This window comes from Syngnathoides biaculeatus, chromosome 11, assembly GCF_019802595.1.
Source record: "Syngnathoides biaculeatus isolate LvHL_M chromosome 11, ASM1980259v1, whole genome shotgun sequence".
Taxonomy (NCBI): domain Eukaryota; kingdom Metazoa; phylum Chordata; class Actinopteri; order Syngnathiformes; family Syngnathidae; genus Syngnathoides; species Syngnathoides biaculeatus.
This window is the reverse complement of record NC_084650.1, coordinates 15244133-15258793: the sequence shown is the minus strand read 5'-3', so window position 1 is coordinate 15258793 and position 14661 is coordinate 15244133. Positions and strand designations below refer to the sequence as shown.

At 42.2% G+C, this 14661-nt stretch overlaps 1 protein-coding gene across 9 annotated transcripts in view; it reads left to right on the top strand.

The window, feature by feature from the left end:
• The window catches only part of gria2b (glutamate receptor, ionotropic, AMPA 2b), a 52715-nt gene extending 45156 nt beyond the window's left edge, over positions 1–7559 (top strand). For 5 of the 9 annotated variants that reach the window (XM_061834587.1, XM_061834584.1, XM_061834583.1 and 2 more), the window contains 2 exons: positions 3371–3505; positions 5588–7559. In XM_061834587.1, coding sequence (XP_061690571.1) covers positions 3371–3505; positions 5588–5752 — 300 coding nt within the window. In that variant the 3' untranslated portion in view covers positions 5753–7559. Of the gene's footprint in view, positions 1–3370; positions 3506–5587 lie in introns of those variants that run through there. The other 4 variants (XR_009797067.1, XR_009797068.1, XR_009797065.1 and 1 more) reach the window with 2 other exon arrangements.
• The last annotated feature ends 7102 nt before the right edge of the window (positions 7560–14661 follow it).

Below are 14661 nucleotides of genomic sequence, written 5' to 3'. Positions count from 1 at the left end.
TTTAGGTCAAGATGATTACTCTCCCAAAAGAATTAAGGTTAGGTGTGAGAGTTTTGACTATGCTTTAATATTTGGGTTGGAGTTTAGTATTTGATATTACGGTTAGTAAATTTGCCATTGCCCAAATAATTTGGGTTAAATGCTAAAGTTTGAGTTCAGAGTTAGGACAATGGGATTTCCCAAAACAGTTAGGGTTGGGCTTACCAGAAACAACAGGAAGGAGAACTGGACGTAGCAGAAATGAAGATGTTGAGGGTCTCGCTTGGAGTGAGCAGGTTGGATAGGATTAGAAACGAGCTCAATAGAGGGACAGCCAAAGTTGGATGTTTTGGAGACAAGGTTGGAGAGAGCAGACTTCGATGGTTTGGACATGTCCAGAGGCAAGAGAGTGAGTATGTTGGTAGAAGGGTGCTGAGGATGGAGCTGCCAGGCAAAAGAGCGAGAGGGAGACCAAAGTAAACCTTGATGGATGTTGTGAGGGAGGACATGAGGACAGTTGGGGTTAGAGAGGAATATACACGAGATAGGCTTTGATGGAAAAAGATGACACGCTGTGGCGACCCCTAACGGGACAAGCCGAAAGGAAAAGAAGAAGTTAGGGTTGCGGTTAGTGAGGGTAAAAGGTCATTTTCCCACAGAACAACGACTGACAGTTCCAATTTAAAGTTTGTAGTCAGAAAAAGACTTAAATGATTGTTTGTGGTTATCATAGGCAACGTTGATATCTTGGAGTACCTTTGAAAGTAAAAAAAAGTGCTTTACAAGTAAACAGCCATTCACCATTTACAGTAGTTTTTGGTGATTTGGCAGAATTTAATGCAATCTGTCTTTTAATATCCTGAAGTGACTGCCCAAGGGTAATAGTTGAAACCACGAGTGTCCAGGATGGAGAGGGGGAAGGCCCCGAGGTTATACGTTGCCTTCATTACTCAGCAAGAATTGTAGCATCTCACCAAGGAAGGAAGGAAGGAAGGGAGCAGCCGATAAATCTCTAGGCCATGGCTCCTTGGAGCGTTTTCCTTTCTTCCACTGTGCAGACAGAAAACGATATCCTGATTCAGTCCGTTAAGTTGCTCTCAATGGCAATTTGGTATAAGGACGTGAGCAGTTTTTCATGCAGGGGTTGTTCTTTCTGAGAATTCTCAAAAAAAAATACAGCATCCTGCCAGGGTTTGGGGTTTGGAAAATAACTGAAAACTATTATTTTGAAGGTTTGTATTTAGAGTTTGAGTTGGGATTGATTTTTTTTTTTTTTTAATGGTTGGGGTTGGGGTGAAAAAAGTAGCATTGAGCAAGTATTGCATAGGGAGAATAACATTGCCACAGAAAAAATGGGTTTAGGGTTAGGATTAGAGTTAGGGTTAGATGTTCATCTGGGGATTCATATTGCGAAAATTACATGTCTCTAAATATTTCAATTGAGGGTTTGTGTTAGTATTGGGGTTAGCATTTGGCTATTTTCATGCCTCCATACTCTTCTGCACTACACTGGCAAGGCCGATGCCCATGTATCTGTTTTGGGACCACCATCATTCCTAAAAAAATAATAATAATAACATTTGGGAGGTTAAAAGAACTCTTTTTGTGTCAGACCCTATTACTTTTGGCCCAATTTGTCTCCCCTCTTTGTCTCGTTTGTAACGGCTTGGCCCGTTGTCGTGGGCAACCCATGTAAATGGTCCTTGCACAGCACTCCAAATTTGATGAAGTATACACGACACTCGGGCTGGATTTACACTGCAGGTCCAAGGGTGCAGATCAAAACGAAAGCCAATATCTGATATAAATACCAGATCTAGGATGGATTTTTATATCTGATACCGCTTCTGTATACAATTACTGACCACATTAAACAAGCCACGTGTGCGCATTGCAGGAGTAACCAATAATACATCATAACATCAAACTTCACTTACCATTTAGTTGCCCAGGGCTATCTCCCTTTGTCATAATTTTAAAAGAAGGTACCCTTGTCAACGCACCAATATCCTTATTTGAAGATCTACACACCTGTCCTGAAGCGCATGCCGACCATATTGAGGTCTTAATTTGCAAAAATATTGTGCAAGCAAAAACGGATGTGCAATATGATCTACTAACCAGATGACACCAGGAGTGCATCTGCTCAATTTTTACACGTTATGGGAGGAGTACACGCCAATCAGGAGTGGTCTCTGATATGGCCGATATGAACAACCTGTGGTACGTGTCGGCCAGGGATGAGCAATCAGAACAGAATCAAGCAAAAGAATAAATATTCCTGAGGCACTTCTCACCCAGTCATAGCCAACGAAAGCTTAAAACCACATTTTAAATAACACTGTTAAACCTGTTGCAACAGTGCGTGCGATTTATCTGAGTGGGTGAACAAAATTTATTAGTGCCCACTTTTTGGGGTCTTGGTAAAAGATCAACTTTGTAAATCATTCGCAACACACAAAAGCACCACATGGATTCTGTAAGAATGAACACAAAATTTAGCGCTGATTAAATCAGGCCCTTCGTGTGTTAGAAATACTTGTTTTGATGTAAATTTGAGTGCTAAGGAGAATTAGACTACCAAAAGGAATACGGGTGAGGGGTTTGTGTTATGGTTGGGATGGGATTAGGGCTAATGCCAAGGAAACTGACATCTTTCAAAAGAATAAAAGTTTAGGGTTGGGCTATAGTGTTAGGAAAATGGCGCGCCCTTAAGAATTTGTGTTAGGTTTAGAGTTGGGAATCTTGAGGATTTGGACCAAGCTTCGGTTTTAAGGCGTGGATAATGACGTTTGCGCAAAAAGTTAGGGTTAGGTTCAAAAGAGGCCCCATAGCTCAGTGGTTTGGTAAACCAGGGTTCGTGAGTTCGTATCTCACTGGGGCCTCCACTCCCCAAGAGGGCTCTGGTCAGGAAGGCCGTCCGGCGTAAAAACTATGCCAAACAAATATGAGCGTTCATCTGAGATGTCACGCTGTGGCGACTCCTAACGGGACAAGCCGAAAGACACTTACTAATTAGGGTTAGGGTCGAACTTTGGGTTAGGGTAGGATTGGGAAAATCCAAACAGGACTTCCAGTCATACCTGCGGTGTAAATCCAGCCGTAGAGTAGTTGACTGCTGCTGCATTCCATTCTGACTAACCTCAACCCACGATACTTCTGCTTTAAAACCTTACCCCAAGTGACCAATCACATTTCTGTCTTGTTTTTGTTGTGGTTATTGGATGTTTTTGTTCAGGGAAAAAAAAAAAAAAAAAAAAAAAACAGGAGATGATTCATTGTCCATTTGTTTGTGGTTCTATCGTATTTGTGTATTTTTTATTTTTATTTTTTTCATTTTTGTACGCTGTGGCCTCTCTGACTGCCGTGTCGTGTGCGTTCTCCCCCTCAGGAGAAGACCAGCGCCCTCAGCCTGAGCAACGTGGCTGGGGTCTTCTACATTCTGGTCGGAGGACTCGGCTTGGCCATGCTGGTGGCCTTGATCGAGTTCTGTTACAAGTCCCGAGCCGAGGCCAAACGAATGAAGGTGGCAAAGAATGCACAGAATATTAACCCAACTTCCTCGCAGAATTCACAGAATTTTGCAACTTATAAGGAAGGTTACAACGTATATGGGATCGAAAGTGTAAAAATTTAGGGGGTAGGGAAACGAGGTTTTCATAAATTCCCCCAAACTGCACGCTTTTTTGGCTCCATCCTCCGTTCCATCCTTCAGTGTTAGTGAATGAAGAGGTTGGCCAGAGGATCGTATGGACTGGTGATTTATGATTTACTGAGAGAAAGACATCCTACCAGCCACGCACACACCTTTTGTTAAGGCATATTGATCGTGTTTCAAACAAGGAGTGTCGGAGCCGTGCCCAAAAGGGAAAACAAATAGTTTCAAAATCAAATCGCATCAAATTAGTCAGAAAAGTTGTCATTTCGTGGGAAAAACAATTTTATTAAGCATGATTGTCTGCGGGGGCTTCAGTATGTAGCAGCCATTTTACCCAAAAATTTGGTGTGATACTGTAATTTCCGGCCTATGAGCCGCGACTTTTTTCACACGCTTTCAGCCCTGCGGTTTATGCGGCGATGCGGCTAATTTGTGCATTTTTTTTCTCATGGCCGCAAGGGGGCAGTCGAGCGGAAAAGGTCAGAGTGGGACCGAATATAAGTGCAGAGGATGTGACTTTTACCAGTCCGGCCCTGTTAGCGCTGCGCTAGCGTGTTACTGCTGTATCTCAGTGATATTTACCAGTATATATCGTTTTTCACTGGCCCTGTTAGCGTGGCGGCGCTAGCGTTAGTGCGGCGACGCTAGCGTTAGTGTTAGCACACTGACGCTGGCATTAGCGTTAGCGCGGTGGAACTAGCGTTAAACTCTCTGTGTACCATTTTTCTTTGTAAATATCTCATGTTTCAATGTGGGTTTCAATCTGGGCACTTATGGCTTTTATACGGCTGCAGCGTATGGATGTACCAAATGGTATTTCCCTTACAAATGTTCTGGGTGAGGCTAATAACCAGGTGCGCTCTGTAGGCCGGGAATTACGGTAATTGTTCAAGATCGTAATTTTCTAAGGTGCTGACAGTGGGTGAGGATATGGTTGGAATTGATCTTACTGTATTGTAACTAGTGAATTGTAATTTAGGGAAAAATGTATCCTAAATTGGAGTGACCCTGCTAAAAAATTTCTCCAAATTCTATAAATATCTATAGGATTTGTACAGACCAACTTGTTCTATCGAACTTTCGCTGTGATTTTCTATAGAATTTCGACAGAACAATTGAATTTCTATAGAAATTCTACAGGATTTGGGTCCTAAAGTTCTGTAGTCTTTAGAAATTCTTTATAAATGTTCTATAGAAATTTTTTAGTAGGGGAATCTTACAGGAAATGCACCAAATCGAATCAGAGTGAAATACATTCCAATCAGGGTGAATCGTAATTATGACGAATGGTAAAATAGAACTAATCTAATCATATCCTAATTTAATTGAAGTGTGAATTGTATTGTTTTGTATTGTAACTGGAGTAAATTATATCATTCCATAACTGGAGTAATTTGTATTGAAACAGGAGTGCGAATCGGATCGTAACCGAATCATATCGTGTATCGTAGATCCCGATCATAATCATTAAGAATCGTAGATATATAGTGCGAAAGATCGATAGGGCGATAGTGCTAAATTTATGGAAATCACCGCCGAAATCGCTCAACTGCTGAGCGACCGCGAAACATTTTTTTTCCCCGCTTCGGAGCATCGGCGCCGACTCCCCTTCGTCCGTGGTGTGTCCGTTTTGAGTTCTCTTGAGACCATGCTCATGTATGACTGTTGATGGGCACGCTTGTCAACGCCTCTCTCCTTGTCCAGGGTCACATTCTCTACCCAAGCTAAATGCTTGCCGCCATACCATACGCACACGCTCATCCCTGCGTCGTCTGCGTCCCCCCCCCCCACCTGCATACACACCCTTGATTTCTCATCCTCATACATATTTATCCATATATATATATTAATCTTTCACGCTTGCGTACACGAGGAAAGACTGACCTAACTCCCTTATTTGTGTGGGTGTCCCTCCCGTCCTCCCTTTTTTCTCCCCCACCCCCTTTACAGATGACTTTCGGGGACGCCATGAGGAACAAAGCGAGACTTTCGGTCACCGGCAGCACTGGGGAGAATGGTCGGGTGATGACTCCGGAGTTCCCGAAGGCCGTCCACGCCGTCCCGTACGTCAGGCCCGACATGGGCCTCAACGTCAGCCTGACAGACCTGTCCTGATCCCAGACCAACTTCCGAGTGCCTTACCGTGGTTTCAAAAGAAAGAAAAGAGTGAATTTTGGTTTTTTTCTAACTTCAAAAGAGGTTTGTTTCCCGCCACCCCGATTTTCCCTCCTATCGCTCGCTTGTGTTCTGGCACTTTATTATTTTTTTCCTCAAACGGGAAAGTCCGACATCACAAAGACTTTGTCGCCGGTCGCGGTTTTCCCCAATGTTTTAAAAAATCCAGGATTATGTTGGATTTTTTATTTTTTTCTCATTCCTAATTGCGTGGAAGCCAGGGCTTGATTGACAGCTGCTTCTCTTAAATCATAAAATGTGCGCGCATGTGTGTGTGTGTGCGCGCGTGTTTGCGCCTATATGTGTGTGTGTAATATTAATCGTTCACAACAGCCACATCCCAAACAGGAAGCACATCCGTGTTCTAAAAATGTGAAATAGTCCTTTGAAGTTTTTTTTTTTTTTGTAAAAAAAAAAAAAATCTAAGAAAATGCTGACTTAAAAAAAAAATATTTTTATGTATTTTGACAAAATAGCTTTTAAAGAAACTCGCCCGTCGGATTTAAACACCCCTGTGTACGGATGAAAGGAAAAAAAAAAAGCAACAGAAATCGTGTAATTAAATTCCTGTATATTTTATGCGTTAGCCTTTTGGTGTTGATATGAAAAATATGTCAATGCTCGACCGTTTTAAAATCTACGTTTTCTTTTCCGTGATTTTCTTTCACACCCCTTACCCGCCGTTTGTGTCTTCTTTTTTTTTTCTGCCGAGGACCAGGGTCGTTTGTCGCGCTTTCAGGATGAAGTGAACCTGTTTACACGCCATGAATGCAAAATAATATATATATATATATATATATATTAAAAAAACAAAAACATACAAGACACAAAAACAAGTGGAAAAGGGCGTTTGAGAGGCATCAGCATCCACGGCGCAGAAAAATGTCAAAATGCCAAATAAGGGATGGGTGCCAAATCCTAGTGCCAGTAGATGATGAATATAGAATTATTATAATCAATCACTGTCATTTCAGTGAATGTACATGACTTTTTATGGTAAACTATAGATGTACAGTCGGTGGCAATGACACTGCTTATAACGATAAATAAATAGCCTTTTTTTTTTTCGGGGGTTGTTTTCGGAGTTGTTTTCCGTGTATTTTTTGCACCCGCCCGACGATGACGTAGCAGCGGTTTTTGCATGTCGTTTGCCGCCGTTGTGACGTTTTGGGTAATTTTTTTTGTTTGTTTTTTTGCTCATTTTCATTACTACCAAAAAAATAAAATAAAAGTAACAACACACAACAGCGTTTACATTTTAATGTAGAAGTCGTGACGGTGTTTGAAATTTTCGGGCGGGGCCGGGGGACGTACATACATACGATATATATATACATATATTTTGTACAAAAAGATGAAATTTGAAAAAAGAATACCCCACCCCCCCCCTTTCCATGATCGTGTCAAAGCTACTTAATTAATTGAGACTTTGGAAAATGTTTTGTGTTTTTTAAGGACGAGCACTTCTAATTTCATAGGACTCAAACGATCTCTTTTATGACCTGTAAAGAGCCCCACTGTATGATGCATATGGGATAATAATCTGCATTATTATAATCATCATCGTTACTCTGGCTGTTGTTTTTGTATTTCCGCCAATAGATAACACGCATACAGTATACTTGTAGTCGCTTCTAAGTTCCATATGGCGTAAATTCAGGCTATTCTCACTGACATTTTGTATGATGGAATGTGTGCTAACTTGTTTATTTTTGGGACTTTCTTAAATAAATTTGGAAAAAAAATGGCTGATGATCTCTTGCTTGGCAGGTGTCGTTTGCAATGTCAAGTCAAGAAGAATTCATAACGGATGTTTGGGGAGAGTTTTCTGCGAAACAAAAAAAAAAAAAAAACCAATCCGCAGAACAAAAAGTCACCTTTGATGCCTGACTTAAGTGAAACAACCCACGTAGTCTTCCTCCATTCAGCGTGGAAATGACTTATCGATATGCGGTCCCCCAGGAGAGACGCGATTATCGTCAGTCGCAAGCACTTTCGTCTAATCGAGGGTCCGTATGGGCCGTTAGCTCGGCCGGGGATGATTAAACAAAATGAATCTGCGGGGCCGCAGAGCTGAAGGTGGAGTCGGATGAGATCCGGTTCAAGAGCTGTATCGCAGGCCTTTTTCGCACTGCCTGTAAAGATTCCTTCGCGACGTTTCAGCTCCTGAGTGTTAAGGTTTTCCACTTTGCCGGGAGAACGGGTGTGGAGTTTAACCGTCACCTCTCCCGGTTTACTGTGTTGAAAGCAACAGGAGTTGTGGCTCTGATATTTCCACAGATGGTGGAAATTTCCCCGATTTTCTTTCTTTCGAAGCTCACGGTGATTCAGTGTTGGTTTTCGGATTCCTCCAAATTATCAGAATCTTTTAATGTTATGGACACTACTTGATGAAATCCCCAAATTTCTTGCGGTTCTTAAACCGTTTGACGAATCGCTCACGCAGTTGTTCGTAAATAGCTGTTCACCTATGGACTGTTCCAAACAATGGACCTTTCCGATGGTGACCTTAAGCTCCGCCCCTATAGCCATGTCCCACAAGCTTTCAAAATGGCAACTGAACAAAACATGTTTGATGTCGATTCTCTATCGCGGATTCCAGATAATATTGGGGTATGTTTTTTTGCCAAATGTGTCAGACATGTCCAAGAGAGTTCTACAGAGAGGTCTCAACTATTAAGATTTTGGACGGAGCTTGACGGAATTTCAGAGTTACAGCAAAACACTGGCGATCGATCCAAAAAAAGTTTGACCCCTCACATACTTCATATTGAAATCCAACAGGATAAAATACTGGAATCATACTGCGCTTGGGTGAGTACTTTTTACTTGGAAAGATCACGAGTAATATCATTGCGGTCTTTATAAGTGAGTGAGTGTATCAAACCCTATGCTCTGTCTTAAAAGTCCGATGTGATCCAAATAGGCAAATCGACATTTCTCTTGCGTGACATGGCGCTAACTAACAGTAGTTAAGCAACTAACACGAGCACTAACTCAATTCTTCGGCATAAAACATTACACCCTACTAACAAAGTGAACGTTGTTCTCCTGCACTGATAATAATTCAAACTCAGAGAAGATACTTCTCCCTCACTTACCGTCAAACATACAGCCTTGTGTTTGTTGATATTGTCCACATTTAGTTGTACGTGCGGTCTTCCACGAGCCTCAATCCATCGTAGACCCTTCGTCAACTGCGTTTTAGGCTTTGGAAAACCAACCAATCAACCAAGGCCAACCTTGTAACCGAGCAGGATATCTATCATTACAATTGCACGTTCCCCAAGCACATCTGAGGACTGTTTTCTTCATAACATTAACTTTTCCAAGCACACGCTACTGACAACCAGCATTGCTATGGGGAGAGGGGCGTGTCAAGCCAGGGGTGAAGACAATGCGGCTATCTGATTGGCTATTGTACGATTGATTGACAGGTCGGAATGGTCCATCGTTTTTTGAGGATTCCTTACCAGTTCTAGTCTTGTGTTGCAACTTTTCCAGTGTTTTTGGTATCAAATTCAAAATGAGAGAACTTTTTTTTTTTTTTTTTTTGCAATCAGCTCATCAGTTCAAACGTTAAATGTGTTTTTCAGGTATTCCTTTGAGTCTAGGCTAAAAAAACGGATTTGCAAATCAGCAATCACCCGTGTGTAAGGTGAAGCTGGGTCAGGTTTGTGAAGTTCAAGATCTCTCTTTAAAGGAGTTTGGATCTCATGGCTCTAATATTACTTCTGGAGGCGGAGAATTCGCCGATCGACCTCGTCCCTCCCTTAGACGGGCTGAGTGAGACGGATTTGTGAGGGAAAAATTTTCGCAGAGCTGGCGCAGAACCTCAAGTGGCCAGATCTTCAGTTTTTGCCCAGAATTCCCACTGTAAGTAAAAAATATTCCGAATTTCATTTGTTAAACCTTAATTACACCAAAACAACCGTTTAAGATGAGTAACAACATGGCTAGCCTCTTTTGTCCAGAAGTCCAAATCTTTTCAAAAAACAAGATGATTCTCGAGACATTTTTAAATTTGCCAAACGCTGGGCAACAGTTATGTCTGAGTCTGTGTTGTCATGGCAACAGCTGCTTCCACTCGGAAGAGATCCCCCGGGGTGGGGGTGGCAGGAGGTTGCTCTTCCATGCATACATTTAAAAGTCGCCCGAGACAACAAAACATCGGCGGGCAGATTATGTAATCCTTCGGAAGCGAGTTGAGGGTCGCCATGGCAACAGAGCACGAAGAGATATTTTCTCGGCTCTTGCCCGGCGGAGAGACGCTCGCGTCGGCGCTGGCATTTCTTCCGGAAATGTCACGGGTGGAATTAATAATGGTGATAATCCTAATAATAATAATGATAATCATCAGCGGGTAAAATGTTGCTAAGCCAAAGTGTGTTTGGACTTTACCGCCGTGTGAATCGAATGGGGTGCGGTTTACCGCCATCCATCTGTTCAGTATACCTCGTTTGGATATGGTAGAAATCAAACAAAATCTCGTTAAACGAGGAATTGGTCAAAGGGAGTCTACTTGTTATGATAGCATATCTACCAAATTCCGTGTCGTTAAGTGAAACCGGTTTTGACTTTTTTGTGAGTTACTACTGTATTTGTCATGAACCAACAGTGCGGGGCTGGACCCAAATGCAGGAGTCCGAGACGAGGGCACGATGTTATGAGTAGTTTAATTCAAAGCCGAGGTCATACACGGCGTAAGCAGTCCGAGAAGGCAGAGGCACAACAGCGCTAGGCTAGAAGCAAACTCCAAAAACATGAAGCGAGGTCTGATGACGAGGGGGAAAGCTTGGGAATATGAACTAAGACAACACTAAACTATGGTGGCACAGAATCGCTGTGACGAGGATAGCGCACACTACACTTTCTCTCAGCGGTGGAGATTCCTGCTGGCGGTGACTAACCCAAGGCAACGAACTGGCAAATGTCAGTAACAAAAACTCCAACTTAAATGCCCGTCTAATTACAGTCCCAATGTGAAACAGCTGTGAGCCGTGACAGGTGCAAAGGTCTAGATCCAGGTCCAGAGCAATGGCGTCGCCACGCCCCTCTTAGCAGTGGTTAAGTCTTGCTCATGATAGTATTATTTCCAAATGAGCCTTGAGTGGCCGCTTCAAACCAAAATGGCAGACTTCCGCTATCTTTTCGGGCGTGATTATTCAAGTTCTGTTCGTGATCGAGATATCCACATAATTCCATGTCAGCGAGTCAACCTGGTTTTGAGCCATAAGTTCTTCTGGAAACCAAAATGGCAAACTTACTAGCTACTCATGACAGACATGCCTACCAAACTTGTCACCTTGGAAGCACGGCGCTTCACCGTCTTGACTTGTGCCAATTTACGGTAATTTCCGGCCTATAAACCGCAACCTTTTTCACACGCTTTCAACCCTGCGGTTTTTGCAATGATGGGGCTAGTTTGTGCATTTTTTCGAATGGCCGCAAGGGAGAAATCTAGTGGAAAAGGTAAGAGTGAGACCGGTGGAATATATGTGCCGAGGAAGTGACTTTTACCGGTCCGGCCCTGTTAGCGCTGTGCTAGCGTGTTACTGCCGCGTTTCAGTGATTTTTACCGATATGTTTTTTTGTTTTTTTTTACCGGCCCTGTTAGCGCGGCGTCACTAGCATTAGCACGGCGGCGCTAGCGTTAAACTCTCTGTGTACCGTCTTTCTTTGTAAATATCTCGTGTTTGACTGTAGGTTTCAATGTGGGCACTTGCGGCTTTTACACAGGTGCGGCATATGTATGTACCAAATAGTATTTCCTTTACAAATACAAATACTGGGTGAGGCTTATAACCAAGTGCGCTCTGTAGGCCGAGAATTACGCTAAGGATGTTGTTTTCAAATCAGTCACCGACATTGACGGCGACAAATGACGCCGCAGCTGTTTGCGGGCGTGTCCTCGTCAGTTGCCATCTGCGCAGCAAAATAATAATTAAAAAAAAAAAAAAGTCTTTAACTACGGCATCGATTTATCATCCCATCTTTCGGGAAGGAGTCAAATGAAAGGTGAATGCTATAAATGAGGGAGTAGAGAAAGTAAAACTGGGCGTCCCGTCCAGGTGCCATCTGCCTTCACCCGCCTCTCTGCCAAACGTGGCGGGGGTGTCCAGGTTCCTTCATATCTGGAAAAAAATCTCATGTGCCCAGATTCCATTTTTCATCTCGACCTCATTAATATCAGTCCGTGCAGATTGCGACACAGGATTAAAAATCGACGGTCCCACAACACTTAAGCATCTCAAACAGACCGGGTAGTGGGGGTTTGGGGGGCGGGGGGAGATGTACCAGGAGTGCATGTGTGGTAGAGCAAAAACAAACACGAGGCAAAGACTCTCTGTAACTTCCCAGGCTAAACTCAAGAGATTCTTTGAGATTCAAAGCTTCCTCTCAATCCAATTTGTTGACTTCATAGTTGCTTTCAAATGACAATCTTGTATGACGAGAATTTAAAAAATAAAAATTATATAAGATAAGATGGAAATTTGTATTTTAAAAAATCAGTTCAAATAAAAAAACAAATCAATTTTTTTGAGAAAATGTGTTTCCAAAAATTAAGGTATAACTGGGAATAATTACATTTGTCAGGAAAGAAGTTGAATATGAAAACACTAAAAAAATTGAATTAATGATTATATCTACAACATTTTATAATATTACAAGAATAAAATCCTTTTTTTTGGAGAAAATTTGTTTCCAAAAATTAAGTTATAAGTGGGAATAATCATATTTGTCAGGAAGGAAATTGAATATGAAACACTAAAAAATGTAATTAATTATTATATCTACAACATTTTATAATATTACAATAATAAAATCATTTTTTGGGAAAAAAATTGCTTCCAAAAATTAAGGTATAACTGGGTTTAATCATATTTGTCAGGAAGGAAGTTGAATATGAAAACACAAAAAAATTTAATTAATTATTATATCGACAACATTTAATAATATTACAAGAATAAAATCATTTTTTGGGAGAAAATTTGCTTCCAAAAATTAAGGTATAACTGGGTTTAATTATATTTGTCAGGAAGGAAGTTGAATATGAAAACACTAAAAAAATGCAATTAATGATTATATCTACAACATTTAATAATGTGGCCCTATGGGGGCACAAACCAGTGCAATCTGTAGGCCGGTCCCAAGCCCGGATAAATGCAGAGGGTTGCGTCAGGAAGGGCATCCGGCGTAAAAACTGTGCCAAACAAATATGAGCGTTCATCTAAAGAATCCCATACCGGATCGGTCGTGGCCCGGGTTAACAACGCCCGCACCCGGCACTGCTAACCTGCAGGGCGTCGGTGGAAATTCAGCTACTGTGGGTCGAAGACAAAGAAGAGGAGGAAACCGGATCCATCGTCAGAAGAAAAAGAGGAATGCACAGAGCCTACAACTGAGTGAAGGGACTTTGAATGTTGGGACTATGACGGGAAAAGCTCAGGAGTTGGTTGACATGATGATTAGGAGAAAGGTTGCTATTCTGTGCATCCAAGAGAGCAGGTGGAAATGTAGTAAGGCTCGAAGTTTAGGAGCAGGGTTTAAATTATTGTACCACGGAGTAGATGGGAAGAGAAATGGAGTAGGGGTTATTTTAAAGGAAGAGCTGGCTAAGAATGTCTTGGAGGTGAAAAGAGTATCAGATCGAGTGATGAGACTAAAATTTGAAATTGAGGGTGTTATGTATAATGTGGTTAGCGGCTATACACCACAGGTAGGATGTGACCTAGAGTTGAGAGAGAAATTCTGGAAGGAACTAGATGAAGTCGTTCTGAGCATCCCAGACAGCGAGAGAGTTGTGATTGGTGCAGATTGTAATGGACATATTGGTAAAGGAAACAGGGGCGATGAAGAAGTGATGGGTAAGTACGGCATCCAGGAAAGGAACATTGAGGGACAGATGGTGGTGGTCTTTGCAAAAAGGATGGAGATGGCTGTAGTGAACACTTATTTCCAGAAGAGGGAGGACCATATAGTGACCTACAAGAGCGGAGGTAGAAGCACGCAGATGGATTATATTTTGTGCAGACGATGTAATCTAAAGGAGGTTACTGACTGTATAGTAGTGGTAGGCGAGAGTGTAGCTCGACAGCATAGGATGGTAGTATGTAGGATGACTCTGGTGGTGGGTATGAAGATTAAGAAGACAAAGATAGAGCAGAGAACCATGTGGCGGAAGCTGAGAAAGGAAGAATGTTGTGCGGCCTTTCGGAAAGAGGGAAGACAGGCTCTCGATGGACAGCAGAAGCTCCCGGAAGACTGGACAAAGACAGCTAAGGTAATCAGAGAGACAGGCAGGAGAGTACTTGGTGTGTCTTTTGGTAGGAAAGGGGAGAAGGAGACTTGGTGGTGAAGCCCAAAATACAAGGAGTTATACAAGGAAAGAGATTAGCGAAGAAGAAGTGGGATACTGAGAGGACTGAGGAGAGGCGAAAGGTGTACATCGAGATGCGACGTAGGGCAAAGGTAGAGGTGGCAAAGGCTAAACAAGAGGCATATGAAGACATGTACACCAGTTTGGACACGAAAGAAGAAGAAAAGGATCTCTACAGGTTGGCCAGACAGAGAGATAGAGATGGGAAGGATGTGCAGCAGGTAAGGGTGATTAAGGATAGAGATGGAAATGTGTTGACTGGTGCCAGTAGTGTGCTAAATAGATGGAAAGAATACTTTGAGAAGTTGATGAATGAAGAAAATGAGAGAGAAGGAAGAGTTGAAGAGGCAAGAGTGAAGGACCAGGAAGTGGAAATGATTACTAAGGGGGAAGTCAGAAAGGGATTACAAAGGATGAAAAATGGGAAGGCAGTTGGTCCTGATGACATACCGGTAGAGGTATGGAAGCA